General features: G+C 32.3%; 1 protein-coding gene across 3 annotated transcripts in view; it reads right to left on the reverse strand.

Annotated features, from left to right (window-relative positions):
• The window catches only part of Glra3 (glycine receptor alpha 3), a 170,073-nt gene that overhangs the window by 132,848 nt on the left and 17,734 nt on the right, over nt 1-19,491 (reverse strand). For all 3 annotated transcript variants that reach the window (XM_004852950.3, XM_087217016.1, XM_087217015.1), the window contains exon 3: nt 1,312-1,439. In XM_004852950.3, the coding sequence (XP_004853007.2) occupies nt 1,312-1,439 (128 nt within the window). The remainder of the gene's footprint in view (nt 1-1,311; nt 1,440-19,491) is intronic.

The raw sequence follows: 19,491 nt of genomic DNA on the forward strand, positions 1-19,491 counted from the left end.
ATTTCTATTATCTGTTAAATTATGAAATGCTACAGTAGAAGTAAATGTTCTAACAGAACAGCAAAAGCACTGGGGCCAATTATTTCTCTGCAGTTTTATTAAGATCATATTTTAAGACTATTTATATGCTTTTAAAATATTCACTGATATTTGAAATACAATATATTTTCCTTTTTAATTTTCAGTGAAAAGAAAGCAATACTTTTGAATCCCTGATTGTCCCTGCAATAAATCTGCTAATTATTGATTATGTTTCTTGTGATTTACTCATATGACAACTGCTTATTTTTTCAAGATCAGTTGAAAATTAGTTCTTAATGACAGGGATACTGCTTCTTGACATTTATTACTCCTCTTGAATTCTTACACCATTACTAAGCAATCCTTTTATCTTTCATAAAGACAAAGAGAATGAATAGTAATTTTAAACAACGGATTTTTTTTTCCACCTTCAACAATGAAAAGGTTTAATTGAATACAATGGATTATCTTCATTATCAACTAGAATAATATTCAAAACAGATTAAGTACATTAAGGGTTAAGGGAAGTTTTCTAATTTTTTTTAATCCTAAAATTAAATTCTAGGATATATTATGCTTCTGGATAGGTCAAATATTAATTGTATAACTATGTTGTTTTTCACTGTATTAAACACAAGAATAAAAAGTGTTCTTCTTATATTGATTTTTACCTTCTTTCCTAGAAATTCAGGTGAAATACTTGATAGGTAGTAAAATGTTTTAAACATTAAGAGTGGCTTTTTGTTTAGTCCTTTCTCCAGTAAGTAAATTCAGAACTGATTCTCTGCAATATGGAGTCCTATTGAGGGATTAAAAAGATGAGAAAGCAATGGAGGCTCAGTGGCAGCGTGCTTGCATAGCATTGTGTTTAGATGTGGACTCAATTCTAACACCACAAAAAATGGCAAAAAAAGATGACAATGTTTATTATTAGCCCTTAAAAAAGTTGTTTGTGATATAACAAATAGGTGAATTAAAGAAAAGCCATATGCAAAAAGACGCATATTACTGAAATAAATGGCTATACATAAATTAATAATAATTATAATTAAGCACAATAAATACTGCAATTATTAAAGAGGAAGGAAACAATATTGATCCACAGGGAGCACGTTAAAATATCTTTGAAGATGAGACTAAATTTCTCCTTTTAAACCTATGTGACTAATAAAATATATGAAAGGTGATAGGAATATGTATTAGAATTTCTGGTGGAACCATTTTTAAAATTTAGCAGGTTTAACATTTTTTTGAACACGTGTTATCTGAAGCAGTAAACAGAATAGTTACCTTTAAAATTAGGTCTGATTCTTGCATCATACCCGGATGTCCTTCCCATTAATTTATCCAGAAAGTCTGACGGTGACATCGGAGAACTTCGGGATCTTGCGCTATTTGTTTCCTTCGTGGCAACCAAACTACAAATGAGAACAAAAATGACAAACTTTATAAAAAGCAGTCTAACAACCGCTTCCTAAAAAAAATAAAACTAAAAGTTAAGCCACAATACCTTCAATGATGAAGAGAACTTGAAATACTCTACAGTTAACTTTATAATAATGAGACAGATACTTATGTGTTTATAGTCAAAATTTATAGTTTCACATCTATGCAGCCAGTTCTCTGAGGTGGCATTGTTTTGTGTTAAACCTAGAAACAAAGTGTACTCCAAAGTCAGTAGGCTGTCAAAATTTGTATTTACTCAAATTTTATATCTGTTTAAAGTTTTTAAAATATCAGTGTTTGAGGCATAAGAAAATATGAAAGTTGGGCTAGGGATGTAGCTCAGTGGCGCTGTGTCTGCTGTACAAGAGCAAGGTCCTGAGTTTGATCCTCGGTACTCAAAAAAATAAAATAAAAATCAGCTATGAAATATGTTTGTTGCTTTTTCTGAGGAAGGGGAAAATCACCTTTTAGGTTTTGTAAATGTTTCTCTGCAGTAATAAAGCATATATACAATGGATTAAACAGTTATATTCTTTTCTTTAAAGTGCTTTTTGTGTAAATAACACACCCCATTAAGTTCATTCTGCTTTCACTTATGTTCCACTTATCAAAAGTATATTTGGTTAAGATCTAAAATTTGTGCATCAAGCTTGACAAATTAGTATACATGATCCTTGAGCACTTGGCTGTTATGCTATTAGAACCCGTGTCCCCAACAGGTAAAATGTTCCTGTATTCTTTACATTGCAGTTCTTTCCTTTTCATGCAGCCATTCCTTCTAGAAACCCATTCTGTGACCACACTGCTCTCCAGTTTCTCCTTTACCTGTGTTGGCGCACAAAAGGCCTAGACCTGCTAACTAAGATTTGATGATTCTCTTTATACACAAAGATTTGCTCAGGAATGGTAGGCTGTTTGTGAGTACACATCGTTTGAACCTCACATGTTCAAGTTGATGTTATTTCCTGAAGCTCATCAATTTTCACACTCTCCCAGCTCTGTCACTCAACTTGGTGTATTGCTAAACCTTAAATATTTTGGTCACCACGTGATCATAACACCATCAAATTATTAAACTTCTTACATTTCTCCTTCCAGTATTTTAGTGGTGAAAATGGACCTTCAATCATCAACATTAATTTGTCTACCCCACAAATATATGCAGTATAATTTTTAAATCCAGTCTCAGTGATAATGTAGGCATGATATTTTCAAAAGCACTATGTGTCACAACAACAGTGCCTATTAGCTAGTGGTTCTATCTACTTCAGGGTGCTATAAGACAATTATCTTCTCAATGACTCCCATTCGGTTTTTCTTGCTTTCTCCCCAAGCAAAAGCTTCTCCTCTCTCTTTTCTGATGGTTCCGCATTATTTTTTGACTTTCTATTTCTGATTATTATTGATTGCTTAGCCCAACTCCCAGTCATTGTGATTACTTAGCAGTTTTTTCTAATGCAAAATATTCTAATAATAAAGAAAAGAAAAATAGCCCTACCATCTTAGTGTCTCCAGTTTTCTCTCTGATGTTTTAAAAAAATCTTTTTTTTCCTTTAGTATAAAGGCATTGTTAGAGCTTTCTAAACCATTCCTTTTATTTTCTTTGCGAAATCTCTCCTTTCAGTTATCGGAAGATAAGCTTTTATTTTTCCTACAAAAGCACATACCAAGTTACTTATAATAATCTGCCCCTTTCCTTTAAAATAATAGGTGGCTATGTCTACTGAGCTGAAATCCTCACATTGTGCTCTGAATAGAGAAGTTGTCCAGCTGGGTCCTCCAGGCAACAAGAGGTATCCTTATAAGGGGGTAGGTGGAGCTGAACTCTACATAAGACGGGAAAGCAAGGCAGTGTGACAACAGAGGTGGAAATTAGAGTAACCAACCACAGAAATGTCTGCAGACTCCGGAAGTTAGAAGAGATAAGGAACAGATTCTCCCTTGGAGCCTTTGCAGAGTAAAGAATTACACCTTGTCGTTGAGCCTTGAGAACTGACTTGAGGCTTCTTACCTTCCAAACTGTTAGAAAATAAATGTGTGTTGTCTGTGGGAACATTTTTATAGCATTCACAGGAAAACAAATACTACCCTTCTCCTGAGTTTTCAATTTCCATTATTCCACTTTTCAACCTAAGAATTACTTTCTCATTTTTGCCATAATTTTTATCTTTGTTAATATTTTCTGTCTTTTGAGATTTTGTTGTACTTTCTTTTTAGTTCTCTGGACTTGATTTCCTTTACTTCTTTAAATATGTTTTAAGGATGCTTTTCTGTCTGTGCATGGGCTATGCATTTTTGTTTCTTCACATATCTCATAACTTTCATTAAAAACTGGATATCTTAAATGATATAATGTGGCAACTCTGGCAATTATATCTCCACTCTTCCTAGAGTTGTTGTTTGTTTTATACATTGAGTTTTCTAGACAAATTCTGTGAAGTCTGCATTGACTTGCACATGCAATCATAGAAATATCTTCTTGGTTGCATTGCACATCAACCAATAATTGGAAAGGGATTGTCTTTCTCAGTGTTCTAGGGGGATAATTCTAGTATTGCAGGGAGCTCTGTGTTCATGGTGTATGCTTCAACATTGAATCAGGCACTTAGCAATTTTCCTTTAGCTTTTACTTCTACTTTGACAAGGTCTAAAGTCCAATCAGAGTTGAGAGGTCCTTCTTAGGTCTTTACTGAGTCTGCAACTCTCCTGAGGCATTAGTCTCTTAGAGGTCTGTCACATCAAAATACCGACAATTGTGACTTAATAATAAAAATTAATTTTCTCTTGCTGCTGTACATTATAAGTCTAAGATTGGTTTGTCAGCAGAATTGGTGTCCTATGGGGACCTCTCTCCTTGGCTTATAGAAGCCTATCTTCTTTCCATTTCTTCACCTGGTCTTTCCTCTGTGTGTGTTTATTCTCATTTCCCCTTTGTGTAAAGTCAGCACTTACACTGAATTTAAGACCACTTATATGGCTTCATTGTACCCTATTTCCCTTATCTCTAAATAAAATCACATTTTGAGCTATTAGAGGTTAGGACTTCATCATATGAATAGGAGCCACACAATATAGTTCATAACACTGGACATGCTCACAGCTCTCTATATATTTGACTTCCTAGATACCTAGGATTATGTTGAGCTTTCCAAACCCCTTTAATGTGTAGTTCCATTGATTTTCCTTTTAATGTTTTTGGTTAGTCTGTTTTCACTGATACACACTACAATTGTTAAGAAATTTTCTCTAAGTGTTTTTGAGAGCTGCCTCCAAGAGAAAGGATTTTTACAGTGGATGAGCTCCAAGTTAAACTAAGTAAAAAAGCCTGCAAGAGAGTCCTTCCAGAGAAGCTCCAAGCAGTACACGTAATGACAGTTCCCTAAGAACGAAACTGCAAAAATCCAAGCTCCATTTTTCCACTTGTGGCAGCCAGGTTGCTGTTTTGTCTTGGAATTGAGCAATATTGGATTGCAATGTAACCATGAGCTGGAGAGGAGGAAAGAAGTAGAGTAAGTTATAAGGCCACAACTCCAGCATTCTTGCCAAGAGTCAGATATTTTTCTTGATTGAACCACTTCATGGATTGCCGCAAGTCTAAAGTTAATTGCCAGAAAAAAAGTAGATTTTTCTTAAATTTTGCCTGTTTTTTCACTGCATTTATGAAGAAAGAAAATTTGCACTATATTTATGGGGATTGTCCTCCAATATTGTCTCCCTAGACTTCTTTTCATATTTGTTTTATTACACTGTTGCTCTAAAGAAGCATGATCCTCACAGGAAATGATACTATTTACTCCCATGGAACAGCTACTTCTCATGATAGTATTTTGTAGGGTATTAAAGCTATATCCTTTTTCATAATCCTTTTTATGTTCTTCTGACCTAAGTAATGTCAAGATTTGGCTATAACAAAAAAAGAATACAGAGACTACTTTTAAGATAGCTCAGGGCCAGGGATTTAGCTCAGTGGTTCCACTGCCTGCCTTGCAAGCGCAAGGACCAGAGTTCGATCCCCGGTACAAAAAAAAAAAAAAAAAATAGTCCAAGAATGAATATTTGAAATTTATTAGCTGACTGAATATTAGTGGATATCCTATGTTATTTTTATTCTGGCAGCAATAAAACAGTAATTTTCTTTCTCTCTCAAGGGAAAAAGAGAGAATATTTATATCAATATACCAAGTGTTGCTAATTCACCATTTCAAAATTTCACTACCCATTTTTTCACATATACTAAATAGTGTATAGCACAATAAAAAAAAAATCAAAAAGACCAAGAAGTAAATAGAATTGAGATTCCCATGGCTTATATAATTTGGACAAAACAAAAGTAATTTTATTTTTTAGGCAAATAAATGCTAAATTTTAGTAATAATCCTCTATATTCATAAATTATTATATTCCAAGAAGTTTTTGTCTGTTCCTAATAGTTTTTCTTGACTCATTTCTAAAACAAGTTACTTTTGTTATACTCTAACATCAATGGTAAGGTGGTCTGTGAAAACTAAAAAATCACATCTTCTTATCTCATGCTAAGGAATTGTATATACACTGAAGTGAGCTATTATTCCAGTGTGATGTTTGAATCAATATGAGGAATAAGATATTAAAAGTTTTGACTGATAGCTATAGTAGTAGCTATGAACTATAGCTCATTTTTGTATATTTTTCCTTAATTATTCTCTAAACTCAAGCATGATAGAAATTGGAATGACAATGGCATATGAACTTGTATTTTCTGCAGTATGCATTTATGTTGCTTCAAAACACCTGAAATTCTGGATATCTACAGTTTAAAAATATAGTTAAGTAACCAAGATATGAAAAGATGTTATTTTATTAATCTGATATGATTCTAGTGATGAATATTTCTGCATTTTTTGACACCGTGAAGATAAAGTAGCAATTATGTGTTGTCTTGTACCTGCTATATTCCATGTACATCAAAAATCTGAATAGAGACAAGATAATTCACTACTATCTCTTCAGATCATTCATGAGCTTCTGGCACCAAACATGGAAACACACCATACTTGGCCCACGTTCATGACTGACTATTTCAAACCCTATTATCAAACACGGTCTACTCTCATTGTTTATTTTTTAAACAATTAAATAATTGAAATGATATTATTGGTTAGTCATTTAAATATGACAAATAACTCAATCATTTCAAGGTTAACCATTCATTGTTACAATATTTTATATCTATATATATAAAATATTTTTTACATTTTCATATTTTCAAAAATAGTATTTGGGCTAATGCAATAGCTGCATTCCTGAAATTTGACCTGGCATCAGTCTCAATAAATTCCATTTGAAGTATGCTCTTATCTTCAAAGTTATTTGCTTCCAAATATATTATGCAAAGATCATGACATTGATTCACTAGGGATAGGAGTATATAAAACCCCATTTCATAAAGGGCAAAAATGTTATGAGTAGAAGCTCATGCATTTATTTATTCAGCAGTGATTACTGATGCCTATCAAAGAGTTTTTCTCATTCCTGGAAGAGTTTTAAATAGAAGGAGATTATACATACATATATTTAAAATTTATGCATATGTATATATAATTTCAGAAAGGTTTATATACACACATGTATTAATAATTTTACTGACCAACATATTGCTGAAGTAATTCCTACTCACATCTAAATTTTTATTGGTTATCCAACTAATAATTTAAATAATTTGAAGGAATGAAAACACTGCCTGTCTTAGTCTATCATAGACTACTATGAAGCATGGGAGATATAACTGTGGTAAATAATCTTAGAAGGGTAAGCCATTCTACTGCACAGAGGTAAATATAGGAAAAGTACTCATTTTCTCTAAAACTTGTTCTATGTTCTATAATTAAACATTACCTTATTTTTATATAAAATGAAACAAAATATTTTTTCATAAATGCAAATTAAACAAGAAATTATGATTCTTTTGACTTGGCACAAAAATTAATAATTCCTCCCAATTACAATTCTTGTGGTATATTTTTCTTAAAAGTTTTTTCTGAAAGCTAAATGAAACAAAGAAACAAAAACTCTTTCTCCCTTTTGCAGTAATATCTGAACATTTTGCTTGTGTGTACATTAGCAGACTGCTCTAAAAGAATTGTAATTACTTAAATGAGCTCATAGTAGTAATAAACACATTGTATAGGTTCCATATAGCCAATCAGGAATCTTCCTATAACTTTTGAAGAACCAACATCATCTGTACATACATATTCAAAAGATGTTTTATTAAGCATTTGAAACTCACTATAGGAGGAGACTTTGGTGGAAAGAAACTCAAGATTAATTTAGGATGAACTTTGGATGAGAAATTCTGTAGTCAAGGACTGTTTTTTCTTCTCTACACCTCTTAGTTTCAACAAAACTGGTATATTTATAGCAAGTTACTACAATTGTTAGAAAATTATCCATGATCAGCACTATTGAAAGAAGCAGCCTTGACTCTTTTAAAATAGTCTGTTATTTATGTATATTCTGAAAATCTGTGGTAATTATCTTCCCTCCTATACTTGGCTCTTCTTTCCTATACTGTAACAAGTATTGCATTTACTATTAGTTTTTTCTTGGAAATTATATGTGGGCTAAAACACATTACCATCAATGAATTATTTCATTTAAATATTTTATGTTATTATTTATATAAAGGCATGCTACTTGAAAGTTCACAAACTAATTTCTTAAAGACTGACAGAACCAATTAACTTAAGTATTGGAACAGAACATCAAAATTTATCTAAACTGTTCAACAAGACATAAAATGAATTCATTTTTGAAAGACAGAAACAACCACTAATATAGATGCTTTTATGCAGTTTTTAATAGTTTTGAATAGCTGTCTCTGCTAAGTGCTCCCTAAGGTTATGAGAGAATATATGAAATTACAGGTAGGAAACGTAATGTGGGGTTGAGACAAATCTTGGCCGCAAGCCTCTGTACATCTGTTTTCATGAGTTGGTTTGCATAGGGGGAAAGGTCAGTTGTGGGGAATGATTCAGTGCAGATTCCTGAAGCAGAGAAGGCTTGGAGTATGCTAGAGAGTTTGCAGTATATTCTAGAGCTCGATGAACCCATCCTGCAGGGTTATAGTTCCTTCTGAAAAAAAAATTCAATTTATTTTTATTTAACACTTGCTGAGTTGCAGTAACACAAGCTCCAGTTTGAAAAATAAGATACAAAATGGAAGAGATGAGCATTCTACCCATTCCTTTATGCTTCAGTGTAGGTGGAACTAAAGAGAAACTGGGCCAACTGGGAGTATGTGACATTTTGAGTATTTCAAACTAAAGTGTACTGTTTGGAAATGGAATCACTTCAGTGAAGATGGCAGTAAATTAGGTTTTAAGTTGATTGTGTGACATTAATTATTGAAAAGGAAGCCAAAAAAGAAGACTATAAAAAGGCTTATTTTAAAACACTTCTGAAGACTCAGAAATAACTAAAAATTAATGGACCACTGGGATCTTGATTCTTGCCACTGTGGGCAATGTGCTAAATGGACTATGATTATTAATTTAAAGTGATCTCATTTCTAATGAGATTAAGGAGTTTGGGGGAATTTTAATTTATCCAATAATAAAATGATAGCTGCTTCCTGAACTCCATGGCACAGAATTCATATACATAATATTATTTAATTTTAATTATTATTTAATTTTAATAAATATTTAATAATATATTTTTTACTTTAACAATCATTTTAGTGGTTAATTTTAATCAAGTATTATTACCTGTAAATTATAGATGACAAAAATAAGATATGTAGAGAAGTTTGTAAATTTTTTCAGGCAACTCAGATGTTGAAAGTACAGGCCTACATTTTAAATCAAATGAAACCTACCACAAACAATTCAAAAAGTTTAACACTTTGTTTATTGGAGCATTTCAAAGCAGTGCAAAATGATTAGAAATGCACATAGGTGAGCCCAACATTAGGAGATGCATTTCCCTTAGTGGTAGCAATACATTTCAGAAATAGTAGCTGAAAGGCTAAAAAGGTAAGCACATTTTAAAAGTGTTATGGGTTTAGGGTGACAAAAATTTCCTTCCAGGACTCATCAAAAGGGTGAATTCATGTGATTTAAAAATCCTAGAGAATTAAAACTTTTGACTAAGAATAAACTAGGAATACAGAAACCTTTGTAGGAAACAAGTATTACTTGAGATCATCTCAGTTTCTGAAACTGAATAAGACAATCTTAATTTGTTAGCAACCTTAGTTTCTAAGTAAAAACAAACAAAAACTTTCTGGATAAATAATGAAACATAATTCTAAGCCTCAAATTGCATCTATATTTTTAAGTTTAACAATTTGTGTTTTTATTCAAAATCTAAAATCTCCATTGACTGCTTGTAAATATTTTTATATACAATGATTTTTAAGTACCATATCTACAGTGCAAAAAATATAAGTGGAAAAGAAAAAAAAGAAAGGACTCTAAAACCCACCAATCAAGATAAATGTGTTAGAAGTAGATACATTAAAGATTTAGATGATGAATTTGTCATACTGTATATAAATGATTGTGTTTTATGTTTTAAAGAGTTAAAAACAAGACAGAATTTCGGCAGAAAAGTTTACTTATAATTACTAACTGAAAGAAAATTTCGTAATTTAAAAATAAAATTAAGAATTGTCATAGCAGTAGATTAAGCACAGCCAATATAAGAATTAGCCACTTGGAAGGTATAGCAGAGGAAATGCACAGAAGACAGCATGGAATGACAGTAAAATAAAAAAAAAATAATAGAGAATAGGTAATTCTTTTTAAAAAACTGACAGTGGAAAGATCTAATATCTATAAAACTGGAAAGCCAGAATATGAATACAGAGAAAGCAAGAAAGAAACAACAAAAGTCGACTTAATTGCTGAAGTTATTTCAAAACTGAGCATATTTAACTTCAAAATTAGTAAGTACTAAAAATTCTAAGAAATATTTTTAAACTCTGGATACATCATATTAAAAATTCTCCTCCAAAATATAAAAAAATAAGTAAAATTGGTGTCAAGTAATTTCATAAATTTGAAAGACGTTATATCCCCTGTACCATCATTACAAGTCATGTAATCCTGTCTTCCTTCCAATTATTATGGATGGACTGTTTGCCACTAGCGTAGGCCAGACTTCCCATTATGCACTAGATTTCCTTTCCTCTGATCCACTCAAGACATCATTCCTATCTCTTCCATCATCAACGCCTTGTCTACAGAATCATTAACATGAGGATACAAATCATACTATTATTCCTTTCAAAAAAAAACAGAACAAAACTTTCTTGACCCCACTATTAGCTACAGCAGACCCTTGACTTATGAATTCAATTCATTCTCGAGGGCTGGCTATAACTCAAGGTGGTCAATTGAAGGCTCAAGCTCCTTCTCACAGCCTTCAAAGCCTCTTCCCTGTATACAGACAGATCTCTGTGTCCTTAGGGAAACATTGGTCCAAGACTTTTCAACTAACCCCACAGGAAAGGATGTTGTAATGTTCCTTCTGGAACTCTTTTAAGTTTAAATTTGAATCTGAGACCATTTAGAAGCACAAATGTCTGGGATTCGGGTCAGAACTCAAGATTTTGTTTGTAAGTTGAAACTAAAATTCTAGCCATAACCCAAGTTGTTCATCGTATGTCAAGCTGGTCATAATTCGAGAGTTCACTGAACCTGTTCGCTTCTTTTCAAAGCAAAACAATGTGAAATAATTACCTATATACTTTACATTTCATTCATTTTCTTATATTTGTCCTTTAAGCCACACAAACTTTCTTCACCTCTTAAAATTCTGTTGTCAAGCTTCTAATGTGCTCCACATTGCTAATTCTAGTGGTCCCTTTATATTACTCATCTTACAGGACCAGCATGAAAAAAATTGATCCCCTTTCACTTTCTGTAACACTATTTCACTTGGCTGTTGTGACCAATTTTTTTCTCACTTTTCTCCCACTGCATATTTACCTTTGAAGCTGCATTCATCATTGCTCATTCTTTTTTATTACTTTACCTCCAAACTTTCAGATGCATTTGAAAATGATTGACTTTCTTCTCTAATTATATTGTTTTTCTTTCTGATTTCACCCAATCTTGTAGCTTTAAATGTGATATATATTACACTGAATACTTGTATTTTATAAATCATGCATGAATTTTCTCACCCTGAACTACAGTCTATTAGGTCTAACTACCTCCTTAATGTCTCTATTTAAATATCTGATACTGACCATGTCCAAATTAAACTCCCGCTATTTGTAAAGCAAATTGTTTTCCCCCAATCTTCAGTTCTCTGGATGAAAACTTTTGATAACTCTAGACTCCTCTCTTTATTTTCCATATCATATCCATCCTGTTAGATCTCCCTTATAATTTTATCATTATCCAATCTGTCCCTCATTATATTCTTTTTGACAAATATAGTTCAACCTTCCTCTAGCCATTTTTGCCGTGCTCATTGATCTTCTGTTCATCTAGTTTATTTATCCTTCTGACCTATATTTAAGCATCACTTTTTCAGAAATCCTTAACTATTGTCTTTGATTTTTCAAATGCTGCTAACGTGTCTTAAATATACACCTTTCATTAATAGCACTTGTTAAAACTGGAATTACCACTCATAGTTTTTATTAATTAATGTCTATCACCTGTGTTGTCCGTGGTTTATTATTTAAGCAAAAATCATGATTGTTTCACTGTTTTAAGGCCTCAGAAGCAGTTCAGAGAGTATAGATGATAACTAAGTTTTTTGTAATGAATTAATTAAATGTGATAAGGGAATGGTCAAGCATCAGAATATTCTCATTTAACCAACAAGTAATCATGTCTTGAATACATGCTTAACTGTAGGGAGGGTCTAACTTTTCTTTCCTTTTATCTCTCTGACTTTATGAATAATGCCAATGAATAATCAGAAACAACCAAAGAACAAATAAATTAAAAAATAAGATATAGAAATCTGAAAGAGAAACTGTAAATCACAGTTTCATGAAAATTACTATTCAATGTTGGAACCTGAAAGTTTATAAACAGGAATGCTATTGGCTGCCTTTTTAACCTGGCTGGATATTGCATTGTTGTCTAAATTCAATGCTTGCACCAATTAGTGCTCACTATGGGTATCTGTATTCAGAGTTTGAGAGTCACTAGTAATAAATTCCATATCATTTGAATATATATGTTTTTGAGTGTGAAGAGAATATAGGGTCATAGGTGAGGAAAGAGGATTTCATTCACCAGTAAAATATATGACAGGAGATCAGACAATGTAATCATTAGAGATTTCTTATCTTTAACCTTTTTTCTTATTTTTAATCTTTATACAATATATTTATGTTCAGAATTATTTTTAGCACAAATAGTTTTTTACTAAACACTTTCAAAATGTTATGCTTGAAAATCAAGTAATTTGTTATTTTATTTTTTATTAGTACATGCTTGAGTCAAGTAATAATTTTTAAAGCTTCATGGAAATGTTCACATGGGCAGTAGTTTATTTCTGTATAGTTTGACATCGCTTTATTTTCGCTGAAAGAAATAAAAAGCCACAATACAGTTAACTCACTGATTTGTAGCTTCTCAATAACATTTTAAAGAAAATTAACTAAATGCTTCAGAGCACATTGAATTTATTGGAATAGACTTAATAGTTTCTATTATGTATTAAGTGCACAAGATAATGAAATAGAAGGCATCTTGCTACAGTGTTTGAAGCTCCAGATGGATACATAGCCAGGAGGCTGATCTTGCTGTATTTTCTGGTAGCAACTAGTTGTTCTGCCTAGGGCAAGCCAGTCATTCTTTCATCAGTAAAAAAACAGGGACTTAAAAGTGGCACACGTTTTTCACAAATACATTTACTAAAACAAATGATACATTATACATAGATTTTTAAAAAACTGCCAAGTTTTCATGTCAAAATTTATCTTTTCCATTAATACCCTGACTTTTCAATCAGGGATATTTTAAATTAAAATATAGTGAACATCACTCAAGGTAATTCAGGTAACAGAGCTCTGGGTAGTTAGAGTAGTATATTTTGAAACCAAGTACAGATAAAGCACAGACACTTTAGAATAACCTAGTATCCTAGACAGAAAAACTTGATTGATGGATCCCAGTCCCTAAATTCAATTCTTGGTTGAAACTGTTTTAGCAAGAGGAAAACTGAATGAAAAATTGTAGGGAGAGCCTATTCTGAGACAGTACTCCAGGATTTCAGGGAGAAAAAGATTGATTGGGCAGGTAACAAGAAAATGCACCCTAGAACCAGAGATGCAAAAAAGTACAGGAAATACAAGAGATTAAGAGAATGGTAATGTGGATGGAATATGGACAGAGAAAGTCAACATAACGTCAAGAGTACTACAGGTACCAGACTATTCAGGGTCTTGGAGATCATATTACAGACTTTGGGATCCACAGACCTATTTGTAGAAAATGTCAGTGGTCCATCCAGGTAAGAGTTAAGTGTATTATGATTAATTTAAAAAGCAGTGGGGATGGAGGAGAATAGAAGACTCTAAGAGAATTTAGTCCTAGTTTGGTACTGATGTGAAGGAAAGCTCTGCCAATGATGATAGTGCTAGATTTTTTGGTAGGTTGTTCTTTCTTTTCCCATTAGTGGACACTGAATCTAGGACCTTTGTACTGAGCTATATTGATAGCCTTTTTTTTAAATTATGAGATAAGTTTTCGCTAAATCACTATGTTTCTCAGGCTGGGCTTGAATTTGAAATCCTCCTGCCTCAGTATTCCAGAGTGTTGGGATTATACCATGCCTGAATGACTGCAGTAGTTTTAAAAATACTTAAATTTCTTTTTATTTCTTTTTCAATTTTTATTTTTTATTAGTACATGGTCTCATTACATAATGATTGCATTCACTGTGGGCAGTTGGTACATGTGCATAACAGATTTCAATTCTTTATTTTTTCCCCTTTACCTCCCCTCCCCCTACCCTCCATCCCTCTCTTGATCCCCTTCTCTTTTGAAAAAGATCTCTCTGCTTCCTAGTATTTATCATTTATTTTGCTCTTTATTTGTGTTTTCGGTTTCTCATTTAAATTTCTTAACACTCTTCAGAGTGGAGACAAATTTCCCTCCTCTTTACTAATTACCTTGATGATGATAGTGTATAAATTCTGTAGTTAGTCAAAAAATGTGTTGTTACTTCCATCTTGTTCTCTTTTGGAACACTCACTCTGGGGAACCTAGTAATTGTGTTATAAAGACACTAAAAAAGCTACATGGGAGAAACTGAGAATTTCTAATGACAGACTTTCCCAATTCGTCTACCATTTAAGTCACCTTGGAATCAGAGTCTCTTTTCTAGTCAATCCCAGACTGCAGCCATGACTGACATCTTGACAGTAATCCTGTGACCTAGAATACATTAAGTAATTCCTAAATCCCTGACTCAGAGAAACTTTGAGGCTAATAAGTATTGTTTTAAGCCACTTAAACTTCAGAATAATAATAACATATTTTAACCAATAAGTCTATGTAACAGTCAACTAGATATAGAACTCAATAAAATTTTAATGACTCATAATTTACTACTATTATTCTTCTCACAAAAATTAGGTGGTCAAGAAAGTAGTTCATGTGAAGGCATATAATATCACTCCAATGGTGATATTGGACAATGTAAATTTCTCTTCAACTTTTTAAAGTTTAATGTAGTTCCAGAGAACACTATGAACAACCTTGATTTAATTTAGAACATCAGTGCTATTTGGGAAGAACAGACACTTTTTGGCTTGATGCTATGTCATAGCTGTTAGAACAACAAAAATTATGTCTTCCTGGAAAAGACCAAGTATAAAGTACAGAAAAGATTTCTCTGAAGTTAATAGTTTCTGTTCTTATTTCATTTAACATTTTCAATAGTCATTTTTGATATGAAAAGTTTAAAGCTTTTAATTGGACATTTATAATAATTAGGCTTAAAATTATAAATTTAGTAGCTAATGGTGCAGCTCAGTGATAGAGTGTATTAGAATACAAGAGGCCCTGGGTTTAGTCCCCAGAATGAAAAAGTAAAACTAAAATTATAAGCTTAAATCTATAGTTTTACACAAATACATTATTTCACTAACAGCTGCATACATGAGTCTTTTAGAAAAACTATGTTTAAATTCCCCATAACAAAAATTAGCAAGCTTTTAAAATATTAGACTAAAACAAAAACATTTAAGATTCTTATAAAGTGTAAAATGCATAAATTTCCAAGATAAGACAAATATTTGTTTCACATAAGTTACATATATATGCAAATGTAAGTGTACCTATATGTGTATAATTTATATATATTTAAGAATATACTTCTGTGTTCATATAGTCGAATATATGTAGTAAGGAAAACAGTTACTCAATACTCTGGATTCAAAAAAGAAAAACATCAATAAAGTCTCTGTGTGCATTCTAGTAGAAGAAATAGACAATATTCAATGAATAACTGATCAAGATAATTAGATTTGGGTCTAAGTTCTCCAAAGAAATTAGCCAGTATAATAAAATAGAAAATCAATTGAAGAGTCTATATTGGATAGAAAAATCAATAAAGAGTTTCTGTGAAATTAAAATGTGAGCTAAGCATGAACCTGAGGGAAAAATCTTTCAGGTAGAAAGAATCACTACAGCAAACTCAAGGAATTGTAAACACTCAGTAGTACATGGGAGAACATTAATAAAGCCCGATCCCTTATTTAATACTATAAGTATGAATAAGTAGCAAATATTTTTAAAATTCTACATTAAAGTGAATGAAGTTTGAACTAGTAGAAAAATGCGTCTATTTTTATTTAATTGTTAAACATTAAACATGGAGAGAATGTCCTTAAGGACTTTGAAGACAAGTAAAATGCAAAAGACTAGCATGGCTTTAAACTTTGTAATTAGCTTCGGGGTTTCTCTAAGGTAATAAAATAAAACTTTAAAAATGCTGGTTGAAGCAAAGCTTGATGGCTCACATCTGTAATCATAGCTATCCCATAGGCTTAGGAAGGAGGATGGGAGGTTCAAGGCAAGCCTGTCTCAAAAAAAAAAAAAAAAAAGTGTTAGAGATACAGCTTAGTGTGAGGAGCTCTGTACAATCTCCAGTATTGGAAAAAACTTGTTTGTTTTTTTTTCACTCAGCATTTTCAACCCCGTACTACAGCCAAGATATAAGTCAAGGGAAAAATAACTAAGCAGTTACAATACAAGGTATTGAACAGTCTGCCTGCATAAATGCTCTTTGAGAAGTCCCTGAGAATATGCCATAGAAAATGAAGAAGTTACTGAGAAATACAATCCTGGGAGGAATTGATGCAACTTAGAAAATTAGCAGTGTGATTCCATCAGACAAAATCTATTCAGAATCCTTAGAGAGCTTGAGGAATGCAATTTTGCTGTGAATCTGGGTGTACATAGATAGCAAAGACAAGATCATAGGAATGACAGTGTGAGAGAAGAATATATGTCAAAGAAGCACTTAGGTAAGATAGAAGAAACAAATTAGAAAATGAAAGAAAAACAAAATATGAACCAATAATGATATAAAAGCATTATTTAGATGTATGGAAATAATCATTAGAGTAAGGAATACACAAGCTTTTGAAAATGGTTGTTCTTAAGAAGCAGAACCAGATATAAGGGAGTAGAACCAAAGACTGCTATAAACAAAATTAAAATTCCTTCTTCACCATCTGATTTTTTAAATCTACATGCAAATTTTACTTTGAAAAGGAAGGATTAAAAATAAAGAATAATTTCCTTACCACTTGATATAGAAGAGAACTTCATAAACAAAACAACGTCTTACAAGAAAGGCTGATTTTACTCAATACTCATGCTTACTCATTTTCTTCATTAAATATATTTTTTAACATCTACAGTCTGTCAGAAGCTGTTGTGGAGTCTGAATTCTGAAATAAACAAAATGGACCAAAATCCTCTATCACATGGATTTTATATTGTAGCAGAATGGAACATAATGAATCAGAAACATTTCAAATTATAAATTATATATGTAGATTAAGAAAGAAAAGGTTAGAGAAAAGCAAAACAAAGGACAATCAGGAGTGAGAGGATGTGGGAAACCTATTATATTTTTAAATAGATAGTTAGGATGAGCCTTATTAAAAGATGCTATTTTATCCAGGCATTGAAAGAGGTTACGAAGTTGACCACATGAGTACAGGAGAGAAGAGTATTTATACCCGGCACAGGAAAAAGCTAGTACTAAAGTTCTAAGTTCAGAGCATGCCGAATATTCACAGAACAGAAAGAGAGCTTATGAGACCTAGAATAAAGAAGGAAGAAGGCACTGGGAAAGCAGATCACAGAGTTAAATGGTGTACCAAAGCATGTGGGGGCACACTTGGATTTTATACTGAGTGAAATGGAAGGTTTTAAGGCATTGAGAAGGCATATGACATGACATACTTTTCATTTGTAAAGAATTATGTTGGCTGATTTATTAAGTGTATTCAGTTTTGTGGTGTTTAACAGAGGCGAGACAGTCTGGGAAATGTGTCACTGGGCCATGTCATAGGCTGTACTTACACAAACTAAATGCTATAGCCTATTTCTCCCAGGCTACAAATGTGTACAGACAGTTACTGTACTGAATAGCATGGACAACTACAACACAATGGTAAGTATTTGTGTATCTGAATATATATAAACATAGAAAAGGTACAGTAAAAAATATAGTATAATAAATTAGAAACAATGTACATCTGTATAGAGCTCTAAAAATGAATGGAGTTTGCAGACTCGGAAGTTGCTCTCGGTGAGTCAGTGAGTAATTAGTGACTGGGAAAGCCTAGGGCATTTTTATACATTTTGTTCAATTTTATAAGCACTGTGCATTTAAATTAAACTAAATTTATTTTAAAATATTCTTAGCTTATTAAAACTTTTTCACTTTACAAACTTTTAAACTTTGTGATTGTTGATAATACGTACATTAAAAACATATATTGTGTGACTTTGCCAAAAAAAGAAATTAAAATGTGTTATGTATATGTACCAACTTCACACAAAGAATGTAGATGTACTAATAAAATAATAAACACAAGAAAAACTACTTTCTTTATATCTTTATAAGATTTTTTTATACTGTGGTTTTTCAAACTTTGTGTTAAAATCTCAAAGTGAAACATTCACAGTAGTGTAGGCCTAGACAGGGTCAGGATGACCAGCATCACTGTTCCCCACCTCTACATCTTCTCCCACTGGACTGTAGCCGATGTGTCACATACACGGAGATATCAGCGCCTGTGACTAAAACACCTGGAATAGTACCCAAAGGACCTCTCTGAGGCTCTTTTATAATTTCTTAATATGTAGAAGGACAAAACTCTAAGATAGTCATAAAATATAAAAGGTAAACCAGTAACAGTCAGTAATCACTGTCAAATGTATATTATACATAAATGCTATACTTATACAACTAACAATGCAGAAAGTATATTTATACCAACATCATCACAAACATTTGAATAATGCATTGCAGTATAGCTTTACAACGGCAATAGAAATTTTTAGCTCCTCTGTAATCTTAGGGAACCACAATCCTTCTCCATCCAACACTGACCAAAATGTCATTGTGTGGCACATGACTACCGAGATGAACATTACTGTAGTAGCTCAAATTATAGTGGCCCAGACCTGGGTGTTGCACTGGAGGTAGTGAGAAGTGATCAGGTTTTGGATGTATATTGAAATTTTTGACAAGATAATTTTTCTGATTGAGTAGAGTAAAACAGACAGCAGTTAAGGATGAAATCACGGTTGTTGATATAAGTATCTGTTAGGATAGATTTAAAACTAACTGAAAAAGAGAAAAGTACCAATGGAGCTGGTCCAAGGATCTAGAGTTTGATTTGGGGCATGTGTCGTTTGAAATAACTTACTGATAAGATGCTTATTATGCAGTTAGTTATGAGTCTGGACTCTGAGGAAGGGTGTTTTTTTAGGTTTAAGGTATAGATTTGGTAGATACCACCATAAGTACATATATAGTACT

This window comes from Heterocephalus glaber, unplaced genomic scaffold, assembly GCF_053883595.1.
Source record: "Heterocephalus glaber isolate CG9 unplaced genomic scaffold, H.glaber_assembly_v1.0 deba00001461, whole genome shotgun sequence".
In the NCBI taxonomy this organism is placed as follows: domain Eukaryota; kingdom Metazoa; phylum Chordata; class Mammalia; order Rodentia; family Bathyergidae; genus Heterocephalus; species Heterocephalus glaber.